An 18,301-nucleotide genomic window follows, 5' to 3' on the forward strand; every position below is an offset into this window, starting at 1 on the left:
TTATAACGAGCAGGTTTGGTGGCGCTACTCGGGGCTGTGGTGTCTCATCAAATTGACTCCAGCCAGGGTTAAAATTAGAAACTAAACTGAGCCGGAGCTCACAGCTCAGAGCTCACCGAACTGACGCTCCTGGGATGCGGAGGACGCTGGCAGCTGCGCACACAGAGCGACGGACGCGCACATGAGGAGGGAGAGCGAGCTGCGTCTGATAAACTCCTGAAGGGGGAAGCCAAGGTAAAAGCTGAGAGGGAGGACCGGAGACTACTCAGAAACTCTGTGCTGCGCTCATCATAAGGAGGGTCCGGGGACTTCCAGAGAGAGGATTTTGTTTTTTTATCACTATCTGATGTGGGAAATGCATCGCTCCACGACAACACGTGCGTAGATGTGAGTCTGTTCCGGCTATTTCTTGTATTTATATGTTAATATACAGATATTGTTTTGCATTATTGCTTTGCAGGAAAGAGAGAGAGGAATTGTGTAAATAGTGTACTGTAACATGCAGTATTTTGTTATGTGACCCTTTGTTGCGCCCTGTTGATGGTATACTGTTTTTAAGCATCCTTGATATCAAGGTCACCAAACTTAATTCAAGATAGTATTAATTCAATTTATTGCAGTGAGACTTAACTGTTGCTTCCATCTTTGCATTGTTGGGGGAAAAAAATGCAAATTAGAAGCCATAATTAAAATTTAGTTTATTTCAATCTTTTCACTATCAAAGATGGTTGTATCATGAATACCAAACAACCATGTTTTCTTTTGTCCAATAAGTGAATATTGTCGTTGGAGTGTGAGTAACTTGGTTGTTAGGTGTTGCTGTTGGTGGTGCTGTAAATTCACTAATCTGTAGACCCCTAAATACACAAAGGGCAATCGTAGCATATTTCCATGTCAGTGAGCAACAAAGATAGAGAGAGAGAGGGAGAGAGTGAGAGAGATGTGCTGTATTGCTCACAGAACTATTATCTCAGCCTCCTTATACAAATCCATGCAGATGAATATGTTGCGCCAACTTCACGCAAAAGGCTCATGTAGATGTGTTTTGCCTTATCTCCCTCCCGCAGCCGGCACCGGCCTCCCATGTAGCTGAGCGTAAAACACTGACTCCTTGGTGAGGGTCAGAAAATGAACGCCTCCTGCGATCCTGCGGTCATGGCGTATCAGCAGAGCTCCGGGTGCGACCTCGACGGCAGCTGTGACTGGCTGCCTCCTCCAGGCTGCAATTGGACGTCAGCGGACGGTGGAGCGCCGCAGCTGCCCACCTTCTCCACGGCGGCCAAAGTCAGAGTGATCGTCACCTTCATCCTGTGTGGCATTTCCACTTTCTGCAATCTGGCTGTGCTGTGGGCGGCCAACGGCCACAAGCGCAAATCCCACGTCCGAGTGCTGATCATCAACCTGACTGCGGCCGACCTCTTGGTCACCTTCATTGTGATGCCCGTGGACGCCGTGTGGAACATCACCGTCCAGTGGATGGCTGGCGACCTGGCCTGCAGGTTCCTGATGTTCCTCAAACTACAGGCCATGTACTCCTGTGCCTTTGTCACCGTGGTGATCAGTCTGGACCGACAGTCGGCCATCCTCAACCCTCTGGCCATCAGCATGGCACGGAGAAGGAACCGGGTCATGCTGGTGGTGGCATGGACTATGAGCGCCTTGTTCTCCATCCCTCAGGTAAGGCCAGGGGACACTGGTTGGACAAGACAGGTCGTTCGGTTGAGTTAAAGACGGAAGCAACGGATTCGGAGAGAAGTGCTGGGTTATCGGAGATGTTTTGAACTCCGAACAGTATCACAGTGAGGTCTTCAGATTATAGGATCTGCATGCATTATCTCAGTTTCGAGCATGTGTGGGTGATCCACACATGCTCGAGGAAATTAAAATCGCTATACACGGTTCATCAAGCTCTTTACATCTCTGTGCATTTACATAAAATGTGGCAATTCGTAGAGGCTTTGATGCAAGCAAACATGCGTGTTTCAAGGGGCCCAAATGGCCTCGGTGGGGGGGATTAGTGACTCCCTCATAGTTACACAAGAATGGGAATCCCTAATCCTAATGGTTGAAATGCTTTACTGTAAACAGTGAGATATATGGCAGCCTACCATGTAACATAGTTGATCAGGTTCATGAGGGGGGGTTAAACTGGCGATACAGTGCAATTCAATCTCCAAACAGAATGTTGAATGATTCTGCAAAAGACTGGAGTACAGCCAATGGCAACATTTTGAAATGGTCAGTGGCTTCAGTGGCTTCGTAATTCCTGCAATATCAACACAGATGCAATTAGATTACAGCTGAAATGATTGCAAAGTAATCTGCAAATATTTTGATAATTAATCCATCCTTTTCAAAAAAACAAAATTTCAAGCAAAATACACAAATACGTTGTTGCTTTAATGCAGATTAGTCAACTGAATATCTTTTGCTTTTGGACTTGGTTGGAGGAAAAAAAGCAATATTATATTAAAATATGTAATTATTAATTTCCATCAAAGACTGGCATTTGACCTACATGAATGTAATTCCTATACTGGGCTATTTGGTCAAACCAACATAATGCTTTAATCCTTCCATCCCACCTCTGCCAAACAAACGGAGCAAAGAAAATACTGCATGACAGCTGCCGCCAGCAAAATGCTAACCTTATATTTTTCCATATTTATTTCCTCAGATGTTCATTTTCCATAATGTGACCATCACATATCCAGCAAACTTTACTCAGTGCACCACCAGGGGCAGCTTCGTCACTCACTGGCAGGAAACGGCTTACAACATGTTCACCTTTTCCTGCCTCTTCCTGCTGCCGCTCATCATGATGATCATCTGCTACACCAGGATCTTCATCCAGATCTCCAAACAGATGATGACAAGGACCTGTGAGTTCACAGCTCTAAGTCTTTCCCTGACCCTGGGATGGGTCAGAAAAAGACCTACATTTGATGCATTCTTTTTTGTAACCTTGTTGCTTGCTCACATACCATCCATCCATTAATACCGGACTCTCTCTCCCGCTCTCTTTCCTCCAGTGCCCTCCAACGAGCCACATCTCCGCTGCTCCAAGAACAACATCCCCAAAGCCAGGATGAGAACTCTGAAAATGAGCATCGGCATAGTGATCTGCTTCATAGTCTGCTGGACTCCGTACTACCTGTTGGGTTTGTGGTACTGGTTCTTTCCGGACGACCTGGAGGGGAAAGTCTCCCACTCCCTCACCCACATCCTGTTCATCTTCGGGCTTTTCAACGCCTGCCTGGACCCCATCATCTACGGTCTATTCACCATACGCTTCCACAAGGGGCTGAGGAGCTGCTACCACAAAACCGCGGTGATGTCCGACCGCGAGATGAAATGCACTGCCGCTGCTTTGCCCTCTAAGAGAGGGATGAGGACCGGTGAAAAGGACCGCAACTGTGGACGGGCTGAGCCCAGTTCGTCTGATGGCAGGTCTCTATCCAGTCGAGGGGAAGGAGGACAACCGTGCCATTTCAGTGCTGAGAGCACAATAAGAGTAGAAGCAGGAACTTGACACTGCTAATGGAACTGGTTCACCTGTTATTTCAGGGTTGTACATATACATGTGTATTTCACAATCAAACTTAACGTGCGTGTGTAGAATAAGTCTGAAAACTTTAAAGAAAATCCATCAGATGTGTCTCTCTGTGTGTTGTCTTTGGGGCTGTCCATCTTACTTAAAGGCTTACCTCACATCTTTATGAACCTACTAAACAGAGTTGTTTGATGTTTTGTGTGTGGCTTCTATTTTAAGACGAGCTCGCCGTTTACAATATGCATTTACCAGTGTGGAAAAAGCTTCAGCGTGTCGTGCATGGAGCTACACACACACTGCCGAAGTGTCTGTGAGGACGCTTCAGATGATGGTGGAGGTTGAGAGCTTTCCTTTGTAGCCAACAGAAAAGAAGATAAGTTAATCAGCTGCATTATCCAGTCTATTCCCTTAGGAAAAACACAGAACCAATTGTCCGTCATGTCATAGAAGGAAAAGCACAACGAGGCCCATGTCCCATTCAAGTGTATCAATCAGTGTGACAGTGAGCTTGCAGCATGCACAACCAGCACAAGGACCTTGGAAGCTGAAGCAGCTCCAGTGTTTTTCATGCAGGGACATCTAACTTTCATCAAGAAAAGCAAATTTTTCAAAAATGTCAAACTATTTATTTCCATTCAGTATTTCTAATAATCCATCATAAATCAGCAGAATAAACCAATATATGGGATGATGTATCTTAAACCCGTCATCTGCAGTGCAGTATAGTGGATTTTGCTGTTGTGACACTGCTGTGAACAGGATGGAGCGGAGTCTCTCAGGGGACCGGAACATTTTATCGCTGATGTTTGTCATCTCGTAACCAGTCCGAGTCCTCTGGAGACCCCGGAGCTGTGTCCCTGTTACCGGGGCAGTCAGCACATCTGGGCTTGTACTCTGTTCTGACGAGCAACATGACGCGAGGGAGAAAGTAAAAACAAGCACCCCGCTGTGGTCGCTCGTGACAACGCTTCTAATCCGGTTTGTCTCTTGTATCCATATCACTCAGACTGAAAAAGCTGTTTTCAGTCTCATCCCATTTTCAGCCCAGACTTATAAATAGAGTGTGTTTGATGACTGTTATCGCTTACATTGTTTTGGACTCGGCCTACATCATGGAGAATGCCAACTAATTCATTGCTCACTGATCCTTCCCTGGCCTGTCCACTCTTATTACGTCTCCTCTGGTGTCTGGAGCGCAATCGACGCACACGGGGCCTCCTCTCGACGTGCATCCCAGTCGTGCCGGGCTCGCAGGACAGATGCGCGCACCTGTAGCTCGCTACGAGGCAGCTGCTAAAGGCAGGAGACGTGTACATGCTTTGCCTCATTGCAGCCGCCAATCCAGTGTCCCGACATGAAACCCTCGCGGGTGTGCAGGGTATGTGGAGTGTACACAGCTACTCGAGTACGGTCCAGAGTCACAGACCAGTGGCTCCGTGTGAATAGTGCTTTACCTTTCCAGAATTCCAATTTGAAAATCGTGCTGTTTCATATAGCGCTGGATCAGCCGAGTGCTCTGCTCCAGATCTTTCAGCCTCTGGTGAAATCACCACCGCTCACTCTCGGGGTCCGATGATGTTTCTGACTGAGATATTATTAGCCTGCATGCATTATCTGGCCTACGTGAATTCCATGGCCAGTGGAGTACATATTTTATAACAATTAGACTGTCAGTGACAGACGAGATTTAATCTCGTCTGTCACTGACAGACACGTTGCTCTTATTGTACAGAAACTACAATAGGAGCACCAGGATGTGCAACACAGTAAAGTGATGCCTATAGCTGATTTCCAATGATTCCAATGAATGATGATTCCAATGAATGATTTCCAGGCGTTGTTGAAATCATTCAAACACTGACTGTTCAGTATGTCACAATGCATTTCTTCTCTTTTTTTTTTTTACCCCCGTTGAAGACTTGGTTCTCTATCTGCAGTTAAACTACTTTACCCATAGCAGACTAATGCATTTTTTTCTCTGTCAAAGACTGGTGCAGATAAAGTGCAGAGATAGCAAAAATTCGTGAAGGGTACATCTCAGCAGAGTCCTCATTTTCCAGACGAGCTACAATCGTTGGTAACTGGATTTGGTCATGACAAGGTGGAATCTATATTGACCTTTTGACATATGTCAACACTATCAGGAACTGGGCTGCACATTGAGCTCTAATTCATTTTGATTAAATCAAGTCAGATTACAGTTATATTCTAAGTTACATTTCCTCATCATTTCTCCTTGGTCGTGATAATCAGTTGTTAAAGGATGTGTGGTGATTTTCTATTTTTCTTTGTCAACAACTTCTTTTCCATGAAAAGATCCTAACAAGTGTCGTGTGTGTGAACACAAAGCCTTGTACAGCTTATCATTTCTATACCAGGGGTTTTCAAAGTCTGTCAGCGTGGACAGCATGGCAGTGGACTCCGCCTCGGAGAAAACTCTGACGACTGTTTTACAGTGGCATGCTCCGTGTTATGTTGTTGAGTAAAGCAGAAGAGATGGCTCTCACAGTTTGAAAACCTCTCCTCACATCGACCTCCACTGTTGCCCTAAAAACAGTCTATTAGTTATTATATATTTGCAAAAAAACCACAACGCCCCGCTGCTTCTTTTTCCCATTAAAAAAAAAAAAAAAAAAAAAAAAAAGTGATATTAGTGATCCCCCTTTTAAAGATTTACATCTCCACGTCTCAGTCCCTCAATCCCTCCTCTTCAGCCACATCCCCTATTCCCCAGGCCCCCGTCATTATTGCCGTTTTCCATCCTTCCCTCAGTCTCTCCCTCTTTTCCCCATCACCCGACTGTCCCATCTACACATCTCTTCCCACTTCCCTCATCCTCCTCTCAGTTCATTGTGCTCAATTTCATTAACTCCCCGCCAGACCACCATAGTTGCAATGCTGCTTTCTTGCAGTGTGGTTTCATCTGCAGATGGATCCTATCCAGAAAAACATGCAGCCTTATCCTCCTAGTCTCGTAATATATAGGAGCAGAGGGTAATGGCTGTTCATGACAACACCACTGTTACTTTGGCTCTGTTGGAGGATACTGATAAGGATTCAAGAGCACATGTGAGCTGATGATTTCCATCTATGTCTAAACTTGGTCATGGATGTGTTCATGACTCATGGTGAATTGGGGCTTGGGCTTGTTAAATGAACCTTGGTAGGCAGCGTAACTGCATCAAGAGGCTTTGCAACTGCATGCTCTCGTGTAAACTGCTGAAAGAAATTTGAACGCTGATCTACTTCTCTGGGTTTTAGACTCATCCCTGATAGACCAAACTTGTACAAGCAACATTCAGTGCGCTGACGCATGAAGATGATTAGTCAATTCTATTCGTAGCTCTATTAGAGGGTTAATTTTATTTTTAAAAAGAACACCGTTTTAGGAAAACAGCTGAGGGGCTAAATGTGCTTCAGTAAAACATCCATCATAAAGTGATTTATTCTGAGACTCAAAATAACACAAATTATGCGAAATGGTTGAGGTAATTCTACTTTTGCTCAGTCAGTCAGTCAGGCATTGGAAGGGATGTTGTTTAGCACTGCATAGCTGAAGCTGTGTTATCTATGTTTTTCTGCATACTTGCACAAAATATAATATTTAAAAAAAGGCTGCCTCCTATAATGTGGTGCACACACACACACACACACACACACACACACACACACACACACACACACACACAACTCTTTCCCACAGTTCTGGATGTAGTTAGTGAGTGCAAGTCTCCATTTTGGACACTAAAATAATAAAATAACTTTCCCTTTAAACAATTAATGTGTTGAAGAGCTGGAGTGGAAGTGCATGGTTTACTTGTAGTGATTTATTCAACATTTTGAGGTTCTTAATCTCAATCTGGGGATTCAGAATGATCGGATAAAATGTTTTGGTTGGGCAGAAAAATAAATAAAACAGAACGCAAATGAATTGCCAGACAATTTCTTCACCATGATATTGATTTCATGTTTCGTCAGTCACTTAATTGACACCCCTAACCTGAGCAATTTAATAAACCAGTGTGGTTCAATGCTTCATTCAGGGACAATTTCACAAGAGGGTTGACTGATATCCATTGAAAATGAATCCTTGAACTGTTACGATGTTCAGTTCTTTAAAGGAGGAATATTAACAGCAAGAATGCTTTCAGCTAAGACGAAGATGGAAGTCAAGAAAACATGAAAACATGTTTAGTGTCTGTAAATAGTGGACATTTTGGTATTTGACTAGCATTAAATACATATAAGCTCTTGTTTCAGAGTGACTCAAACCAGAAACCGATATCTAGGCCGCTAATGATGTTTGAAATGAATGTCCTTTCACACTTAAACTCTTGATTCAAAAATACAAAGCACATAAACTTGGACTGCTTGAACCTGCACTTCAACATTATTGAAAAATACGTTGTTGTTAGCGAGTGAATTAGCCAATGCTAGCCCCTGTCGGCTAAGTTAGAGACCGTTATGTTTCAGTGCGATATCCGTGTCTTAACATAGCTAATGTTACACCCACAGTAAATGTCAGTTTTTTTTTTTGCAAGAGTGCAAAATGGCTGATATATGCTTATGCTGCAATCCATTGTACTCTGAAAGAACTGCCTCTGACAAGGAAAAGTACGATTGAACGGTCACTTAAATCCAAATTCCGAGGTCGAAAAGTTTCCCGACATCTGACGTCACAGCAACATGGCAGCGCTAACAGTGAACTACTTTTTCATCATTTATTATTTTATGTAGTGTTTGTGTTGTGAAACGTGCTGTAACAACGTTGTTGACCCTTCAAAGTGATGCATATGGAAGTCGACCATCCATTACAGATCTCAACCGCACAATATTTAAAACAGGCAAGCACCCACCCGGAAAAGGCACTACACTGTATCCAACCAGAAACAGTCAAACGTGTACGAGCTCATTGCAGAAAATACAATATCAAAAGAAATCACCTTCTTGAGGCAATAAGGGGGTAAAACACAATTGGTCTCATGCAAGAACCACTGGTAGATTTGTTCTATGGATTGTATGAATGATTTAGGAGAAGTAATTTCCCAATTGTTTTGTATTTTGAATTTTCTCTTAGGTAAGAACACAATGTACTAGTGGTCCAGACCTGTCTCAGGAGTCATGTGCAATTAGTCTGCTGTTATCCAAGCCTAATTCTTCCACTAATGGATCATATATTTCATGCCTTTGAAGAGTATTTTGCATTAGACAATCCTATATAAATGACACTTCATAATTATGTGGACATTTATTCTGGAAGAGAGCCTGTCTTTAGACAGCGTCCCGATATTAGCAGTGACAGATCGATGGTTCTTCACATGCAGGTTTATGTAAATCGATGTCCAGGGCACAAACTCCATTACTATGCCTGACAGTGCGACATCACCTGTAACTGCTCGTATTCTTTGGTCCATCTCTATGATGGAGACTTACCCTTGACCCCCTCCCGTTGCAGTCATTGATCGCCTTGCTGTGGCGAGACGTTTTATTTATGCCATTTTCATATTGAACCATTTCTTCTTTATTCCAGTGACAGTACGACCCTCAGGTGACACGGCAATAGCAACACTTGTTATTTTCTCCCATGGGCTTTAGCAGGTCCCTTAATTCTGCTGCTGACAGTGTTAAAAAGTATAGAGTTTCCTTTATGGATATACGAAAGTCTAAACTCTCTGAATTTGTAAAGTTATTTTTATTCGTTGATGCCATTTTCATGAACAAACAGTTCCGGACATATGGGGCAGGACACATAGGCCTTATGCAGATAATACTGGCCAGATTATCTGCTCTACATTGAAGGTATTCACTATTGTTCAAATTATTAACAGTCTCAGTTCAAGTGACCCTTAAATTAAGAACGTGTTTTTCCATGTAGCAGGCCCATTACAAGATCCACAATCACATACAGGGCGGTCCAGAAGAATTTAAACCAGGATAAGGGTTTAATTGTTTGTTGTGCCACATGTGGTTTAGCAGAAATGGCACACCACCTCCATTCAACACAAACCAGCACTGATTTAATGATGATTTAGGTCGGGCGGTTTTGTCGAAGCAGTGGGAGGTAATAGTAGGCACAGGAGAGATAAAAGGACAATAATGTCAAAGCAGGCCCTTTGCATGAATGAATACATTGCAGATAAGAGAAGTTTGGTGGCGTAAAGAGACAACATATTGTTACAGAATAGAGTAACATAATTATTTGGTGCTTTGTTGCCATCTAGTGGCATAACGTTCACATATTGTACAACACCCACAAAGGACTTTGATACTTTTATGTCAAAAAGCCCAATTGTTAAACACAATAGTGTTTTTTCACAGAGGGCATCCTAACTTGTTATAGTAGGAAAAGAACATGGCTTTGTTCTATTCAAGAGTCCCAGTCATCCATGACGGTGTGAAAGGGAGCCAGCAGGAACAACTCCAGCACCCGGAAACTGAAGCAGCTAAATTCAATCCAACTAAATTGTATTATTGGCACCTGTGCTTTTCCCACTGTGACATGTCGACATGTCTACCGTGAAAAAGGTTTTTAGGTAGCATTGAGGCTATTTTAAAATAAATGTGTCCCGGCCTTTTTGTACGCATTGGCAGTGGTGATAATGTGCTGCTCTTTCAAAAGCCGCTTCTTTAACTGCCACAGACAACACTAAACCTCATTACCAATGTATGAGTAGCATGGTCACCTGTGACGTTTCCAACACATGGAGAACTCTTAACTATGCATTTTAAACTGTATGCATTTGGCTGTTTTATTTTACAAATGGACAGGTGTTTATTTTCATAGATGTGTATAGTGTGGCTTGTTGTTAGGTACCATTTGCTCACTCTATACTGTCAATACTTTAAATTCTAAATTTACATCATTTTATATTGAATTGTATTCAGTAGTTGAATGATAACTAAAATAATTATAAGTAAGTTTACTCAAGTGCTTTGCTCAAGAGCAATTCTGAGGTACGTGAACGTATTTCCATTTTTTGCTACTTTATACATCTCTACATTTCAAGAGTAAATATTGTACTTTTGACTGCACTTCATTTACTTGACAGCTATACTTTTCAGATTAGGATTTTACAAATGAAACCTATGATCAGTATCTAAAATATGATGAAATGTTATTAATTAAATGATGCATAAAAAGAGGATAATAGTAATTTAAAAGTCTTGAGGGTTCTATTCTGATTCTATCAGCCCTGTGAATGACTGCAGTGACCTGACCAGTGTACCCTGAGTGTACCTCGCCTCTCGCCCTTTGTCAGATGGTATTGGCTCCAGCCCCACACTCAATCAATGATGAGCGGGTTCAGTTAATGGACGGATAGATTAATTGAATCCGTACTGCAATTAACTTCACAGACCTCCAGAGGGCACTATAGAACAGTCTATAAAATGTATACGCAAAATGTCAGCATCGGTATTTACATTTAAGGCACGTGTCTTACCAGATCTAGTGATACATTAATAACAATAAAAGGGCGACGCAAATGAGATTCTTCTCCTACATCATGTTCTCTTTTGTAAGGCAATAGAAAAACCACAGGCTTCTGCGCTGCTTCCTTTGCTGCTTCAATATATCAGAGAAAATAGGACATATTTTTGGACAGCGTAGTCTATTTTATTATGACAGCCGTAGTAGTACTGTATGTATTTCTGAAGTTTCTGAACAAACCTTATTCCCTGTGTGCATTTCGCTGTTGCACATGGTTAATTGGTCTGACTTGTACTACACTTCAGAGGGAGTTGGCAGGCAGGCTGCCGAGGTGAGAGATACCGCGGGGAAGATGAAAACAGATGGGATGAACACGCGATGGCTGCCTCTCACTGGGGTAAAGGGTGAAGCAAATCTGTTCCAACCCCACAGTTCATCCAAGGTGCACGATTAGAAAACCCAAAGTCAGCAGTAACTCAACCATGGAAACAATAGACTGCATTCTGTAAACACCATCTTGAAGGCTGATATTATCTATTGTCGCTCCCGTTAAAACAGCAGATGAAGCCCCCCCCCCCCTCTTCACCCACCCACATACATCACACCCCCACTGGGCTATAGGATCTGAACACCTGTTTCATTGTGGAGCTAAAAAAGCAACAGCTCTTCAGATGTCTCTGTGAGAGACTGTTAGTGTTCCTGTTACTTTACAGTAGTTTACACCATTAGATACAGTGCCTGCAGCCAGTTTTGTTTTCTTGGGGTCTGTGAGTCCCAGCCTAGATTTTCACGTTTTTACTAATGTGTGTATACAATAACAAGATGAAAATGAGTCATTTAAGTTTAAAACAGAATATTGAAAGAACATAGACACTAATTGAAATCAGAAGTATAGTAGCTTTTAAATTATGACAGCCAGATGGAAAAAAGTGAATTTGTAAAATTTGGCATTGAGCTCATTTGTTTGTCTAAATGAAAAACTTTGGATGAGATACGTTGTTTTTAGCAGCCGTAGAGCGTGTTGATCCTCATGATGTCCCAGCAGGACATGCCCTGCCTCTGGCCGGTCCGGACGATGGGCCGATGGAGTCCTTCCTGTACTGGATGGAGAAGGCTGTTCTTCCATAGTGCATGATGGAGGAGTAGTGGTAGGAAGTGTTCAGGTTGTTGGTGGCCTGCTTGTGGAAGTTGTAAGCCATCTGCGGGTTGATGTTCTCCCAGTTGGTCCTGGCGTGGTAGTCGCGGTGCTCCTGGTCTGTTCGAGCTGCATCAGCAATTCTTTTTCAAACATGTGTCAAACATTCTGTGTTTTCAGCTTCTTTGATTGGACAAAACAACCAATTAAAATCGCCACCTTGGGCTTTGGGAAGTTGAGATTGTTTTCAGTATTCTCTGAGGTTTGATTGAGAAATTAATTGGCAGATTAAGAGATAAAAATAATTGTGACTTTAAATTGTTTTTTTTAATATATGTTACGTTAACATCGGGCCCTGTTTCTGTGTTGATCTGAGGTTTGAACCAAAATACTAGGCGAACGTGTAGTGTGTGATATTGTAATAATTTGTGTGCACTCTATTTAAAAACAAAGCTTTTGGCCACAGATCTCGTGGGAGTTGTTTTACAGCCCACTGCTTTCATAGAAAATCATTTAGCTGTTTTTAAACAGCTCAGAAGCTATATACAGACTCTGTCATAACCCATGCAAGTCATTTTGATGATGCTTTTCATTATTGAAATGTCGTGTGAGGTCAAGAGCAGCATGACCAAGTCACTTCATCACCAACATGACCGGCAGCCAACAGTCAGAAGGTCACAGTCAGAGACACAACGTTTGTCTGCACCGTGTTCTTCAGCTCAAAGATTTCTTTTTTTTTTTTTAGTTCTGCTTAAAAAAGACCACCTGAAAAGTGATGGCAAATGTGTTTTGTTGCCAAATGGCTTTCAAGCATCAAAATATATTTTCACATTCCAGCATTTATCAAAGATGTGAATATTACAAATTCACTGAAAAACAACCACGCTTTCAATTCACCTGCGTTTACAGCTCTTCTTTTCTTCTAGTAAGCAGGGGCGTTTCTAGGATTCAAAGAAAGGGGGGGGGCTTAGGCAATTTTTTGGGGGGCCCATTTGGGGCCGCGGATATCCATTGTTTCAGACAGTTCATAGATTGGCTCAATCCTAGTGCCCGGGGTTTATATCGTCATAAGTATGATGATAGGCTATTGGATTGCAATTAACATACAAACCAGAACGCACGCACATATGTAGCATGTTAGAGTTATAAATAACTTGTCCATGTGAGAAACAATAGTTTAATTTAATGACATCACCAAAATATTTATATTTTTATTATATATATATTTTTTTTAAATAAATATAATAAAAATATAGCCCCCCTAAAATAGGCCTAACGATGCCCCTGCTAGTAAGGATTACTTATATCGTTATTAGTACTTTAGGGATAGTTTACTTTTACGTGTAAAATAATATTGATGTAGTACCTGGGTGTATTTTAATCAATAATTCAGACAATTGGCCAGATGAAGAAAAAAAGAAGAAAAGGAAATACATTTTCAGGAAAAGCTTCAACATGTTTTTTTGTGTCACGACAGTTGAAGACGTTCCTAGAGCCCCTGTTACAGTCACAGAAAAGACATATAATATATGTGTATATATATCTAACAAAACATACAAAAGTTTTCACATTAAATATAAACATCATGTGCCTTTGTGTTCTGGTAATTTATTTGTTTGTTACAAGATAAACGCATGAATGCATTCCTCTCTCTGTGGACCTTGTGATTAAGAGGCATCCTAAAATAATGTCTTCAGTTGGCTTGCACTGCATCAGCAGGCACTGTGGCTGATCTTAAATCACCCCGGGTATACTCTGAGTGACTCCATGAGAAATGGACGCTCCCCCTGCTGAGTCCACAGTTTGCCTGATAGATTGTGCTGCTGCAGATGCTATTGAATTGGTCCTGATAGAGCATCTGAATGGTCCGAGGAATATCGTAAGCCAAAAAGCTGTGGGGTGAGCGGTAAGTGACCTTGGCACTGAGCGCTCTCTTATTTCACGGTTATGATAGAGGATTTTTAACCCGTGTATTTTTTTCTTCTTACTGCTGTCTCTGTGGCGCTCTGTCCTATCACTCTGCCGTCATTTTCATTTCTTCTGCATGACAAACTTCAGGGTGGATGAAGTCCATCATTCTGATCCCTGTTACAAACCAGACCAACCCTTGGATGTGTTTATTCAAAAACAAAAATACAGATTGGTGCTCAAAGTGAATATTTATGTTACTCAAGGTAAAACGAGATTAATAAATTAAAACACATTCAATTGGTCAAATAAAACTGAAGACGATAGAACAGCTGATTATGGGGGTATAACTGAAGTATATTGTACAAATACGCCCTTTAAGAAGTTACAAACCACCTTCTTATCATTTAATCCCTCTAAGGAAGAGATTCGTACCACCGCAAGTGTCAAAATATAGAAGCATATGGTGTAGATTATAATGGTCCCTGAGCATTTGTCCACAATGATGTTTCACCTTGAGTGTTCTCATGTAGAACAGCTGTAGCAGTACAATACATTGGCCTGCTGGTGTGTGTAATAGAGCTCTTGTGTTGAAATTTTAACCGTCCTGAAGCCAGCTGAGTACACTCCAGCCATGCATGAAGATAGGAAGATAGATTACCGAAACTAAAACTACCGTAACATGACCAATTTGTCATTCACGAGAATCTGGATTAAAGCAGGACATCGTCTCTACTCTTCTTGGATACCCGGACGGCAACAAGAAGAAGCCGAGTGTGTGTGTGTGTCTCGTTCAGATGTGTGTGCGCATATGTGTTGGGTTAAAGAGAGAGAGGTGAGTGTGCTCTGTCCCAGGGCTAGTTGGAGCACTACGTAGGGGGAGAACCCCGATTACTGACTGACTGATAACTGCTCATGCTCTTTTTGCAAGTGTCATGAAGAGTCAAGCATGAAGAGTCAAGCATCAAGTGAGCCTGTGGTCACTGCTGCTCAGTGCCACCCTGTAGTAAACTTGAAGGAAAAGACCCCTAAAACAAACCAAAACCCCAATCCTTGCACAGAAGTGGTGTCCTCTTTTCTACCTGCTGCAACGAGCTCAGTCGCACCTGGATGGAACCGGTGGCTCTGTGAGAATCACTTTCTTTGATTTCTCCAGTGCATTTAACACCATCCAACCACTGTTACTGGGTGAGCAGCTGCGGGTGGTGGGGGTAGACACGTCCACCGTCTCCTGGATCACTGACTACCTCACAGGCAGACCACAGTTTGTCCGACTGGGCCGTGTGCTGTCTGATACGGTGGTCAGTGATACTGGAGCTCCACAGGGAACTGTTCTGTCTCCCTTCCTGCTCACCTTGTACACCACTGACTTCCAGTACAACTCGGGGTCATGCCATCTGCAGAAGTTCTCTGATGACTCTGCAGTGGTCGGGTGTATAAGGGACAGACGGGAGGAGGAGTACAGGGCAGTAGTGGATGACTTTGTGGAGTGGGCCGGTAGAAATCACCTGCTTCTGAACGTGGCCAAGACCAGAGAGATGGTGGTCGACTTCAGGAGGAAGACGACGGCTCCATAGCCGCTGAGAGTTCTGGGAGAGGATGTGGACATGGTGGAGGAGTACAAGTTCCTGGGTGTCTCCATCGACAACAGACTGAACTGGAAGACCAACATCAACGCTGTGTACAAGAAGGGGATGAGTCGACTTCGATCCTTCAACGTGTGCAGCAAGATGTTGGAGATGTTCTACCGGTCTGTTGTGGCCAGTGCACTGTACTTCTCCGTAGTCTGCTGGGGGAGCAGCAATGGAGCCGGAGACACCAACAGACTTAACAAACTGGTTAAGAAGGCCGGCTCCATCATTGGCTGCAAACTGGACAATCTGGAAAAGGTGGTGGAGAGGTGGATACTGAAGAAACTATTATCCATGTTGGATGACCCGGATCACCCGCTCCACCACCTGCTGCAGGGACAGTGGAGCACTTTCTCCAACAGACTGATCCAGCTCCGCTGTCACAAGGACCGATACAGGAGAACATTCCTGCCCACACTGTTTGTTTTGGTTAAATCTTTACACTATTGTTTAGTTAGTTAATTCTAGTTGCATTTTTTTATATTTAATATTTTTTACTCTGTTATTTTCATTGCTTTACATGTACCATAAATGCTGCTGTAGTGAAAAAAATCGCCCCTTGCGGGATTAATAAAGTAACTATCTATCTATCTTTTTGCCGCTGCCCCGTAACCCATAATTAAAATAAAGTTACTTTATTCCATGTATTATAAATGGCATCTATCTAGCCCCAAGTTAAAGCACACAGCGGGAAATGACCATCATCTCTGGGAGATAAAGACGGCGTTGATACACACGCACTGCTGCTCTCGCTCTCTAATGACATTTCAGTGTGATTCTTCTTTTTCTTTGGACCCCACCAGGAAGTAAAGGGAAGCTTTCAAAAGGATTTGCACCATGACATGACACAAATAGCTCAATGTAAATTGAGGAGACAGAGGTGAAAACAGACACATTTAAATATTGAACCATGATAATAAAGCCCTTCATGTTATTCCAGGTATTTAGGAATGAGGTATTTGAAATCGTTATTGTTACGTCCTCTTTTCTATTAGTCCAGGGGATCAGTAGGGACTAACACACGACAACCAAAGAATGTGAAATAGTCAAAAGTGGAAGTAACAATTCAACAATATGTATTTAAACTCAGGTATTTTCAAACAAAAGGTTCTCAAACAAAGTGAGAGAGAATGGGAAACAACAAACAAATATATAACAAAACTAAACCTGGCTAACTGAAAACAAAACAAACAAAAGGGCTTTACATGCTTCTCTAAACACTTCTTTACCAAAACAAATACAGAGCCGACCAATAGACCTAATGTATCGAAACAAAAACAACTACGTTTTTGTACAAATGTAAAGGGTACCCTAAACTCACCTATACTGTCCTCAACCTCCCACCACAATCCTTCACAATGTATCATCCGTGTCAGTATCAACAGGCAGAGAACAAAACAAAGAGAGTGAACTCCTCAGGCTTCCTCATCTTAAGCTGAGCCTCTACTCTGCTGATTGGCCAGCTTGAAATCTGTGGAACGCATGGAGCAGCGTGACTGGCCTGCACAGGTGGACACCAATCACCTCATTGGCACCTGAAGAGGAAACAACAGAGGGAGAGAGAAAGGAAAGGCAGGAGGGGAGAAAGCACATAACACGTAACAATATTCTTTAAACCAATCAAACATTTTGGGAAATAAAAGAATACAGCATTTGGCGTAACCAGTGAATTATAAAGCAATAATAAAGCCATAGTATGCACTTCATTCACTTCATTCACTCCACTGTCAGCCAATCAGGTCTGCCTCTGACTTCTTACTTCTATAGATATCATGATCTGAGTGACGGAGCATCTTGATCATGATCTCTCAGCTTATAGTGAATTTCATTTTAGTGCAAATAAATATAAATAGCAGAAACAGCAGAGGCCGGACTACTGTGAGTGTCAAAATATGAAATATTGTAGAGTATATATATATATACAAAATACTGGTCTGGTCAAGTGAAGTCCTGCGGAGATGGTGCCTATGTGAGCTACGTATTAATTAATCTGCAAAGGCAGCCTGATCTAAGATATACGATCAGATAAGTGAAGATCTGCTGTGTCATTTTTTTCGTCACTGTGTGCTTTTGGAAAAACCTTCAGTTCTGATGAAATGTTGCCATTTCTTTTGGTAGCAATGAGGAAGCTGAAAGTCTGCACAGGTAAAATGATGAGAGGGGGAGGAACGGAGGCGAGAGATTACACCTCCCTCGTTCTGCTTTGGTCCGTGGATGGGAGGAGGAAGAGGAGGAGCAGCGCAACACCGCTTTTTGAAGGACGCAGAGCTGCGGTTCGGAACCGGGCTGAGAAACCATATCTAGTCGGTACCGGTTCCTGGGTGGAGATGTAACATCCCGGATGTAGGGAAACGGCGTACTGTAGTTCTACGTCGGGCATCAGCAGCCGTCGCACACACACACGCGCAGCCTACGTATTCAAATGTGATGTAGCCGAGACGCACTGGCTGGACAGGCGGTGAAGAGAGGTCGCTGACGGACTGTGCGTAATGCTGAGTGGACAGCAGTATTTCTCTCTGTATATTCCAGCCCAGACGGGCTATTGACAGCAGAATTCTCACTCCTTCTGCAGTGCCAGCTCGTCATTACAACCAGATGCTCTCCGCCGGACCGGACCCGTTCAGTTTCATGCCGTCCAACACGAC

General features: G+C 42.8%; 1 protein-coding gene across 1 annotated transcript; it reads left to right on the top strand.

Moving 5' to 3' along the window:
* Positions 1–1,116: 1,116 nt before the first annotated feature.
* On the top strand, positions 1,117–3,597 carry LOC142933624 (gonadotropin-releasing hormone II receptor-like). Its single transcript, XM_076077780.1, has 3 exons — positions 1,117–1,677; positions 2,678–2,882; positions 3,033–3,597. Exons 1-3 carry the CDS (start codon positions 1,129–1,131, stop codon positions 3,530–3,532), a joined length of 1,254 nt encoding a protein of 417 aa, XP_075933895.1. The 5' UTR covers positions 1,117–1,128; the 3' UTR covers positions 3,533–3,597.
* Positions 3,598–18,301: the final 14,704 nt, after the last annotated feature.

Source organism: Anarhichas minor, unplaced genomic scaffold (assembly GCF_050575085.1).
Source record: "Anarhichas minor isolate MPS153535 unplaced genomic scaffold, ASM5057508v1 ptg000062l, whole genome shotgun sequence".
In the NCBI taxonomy this organism is placed as follows: Eukaryota; Metazoa; Chordata; class Actinopteri; order Perciformes; family Anarhichadidae; genus Anarhichas; species Anarhichas minor.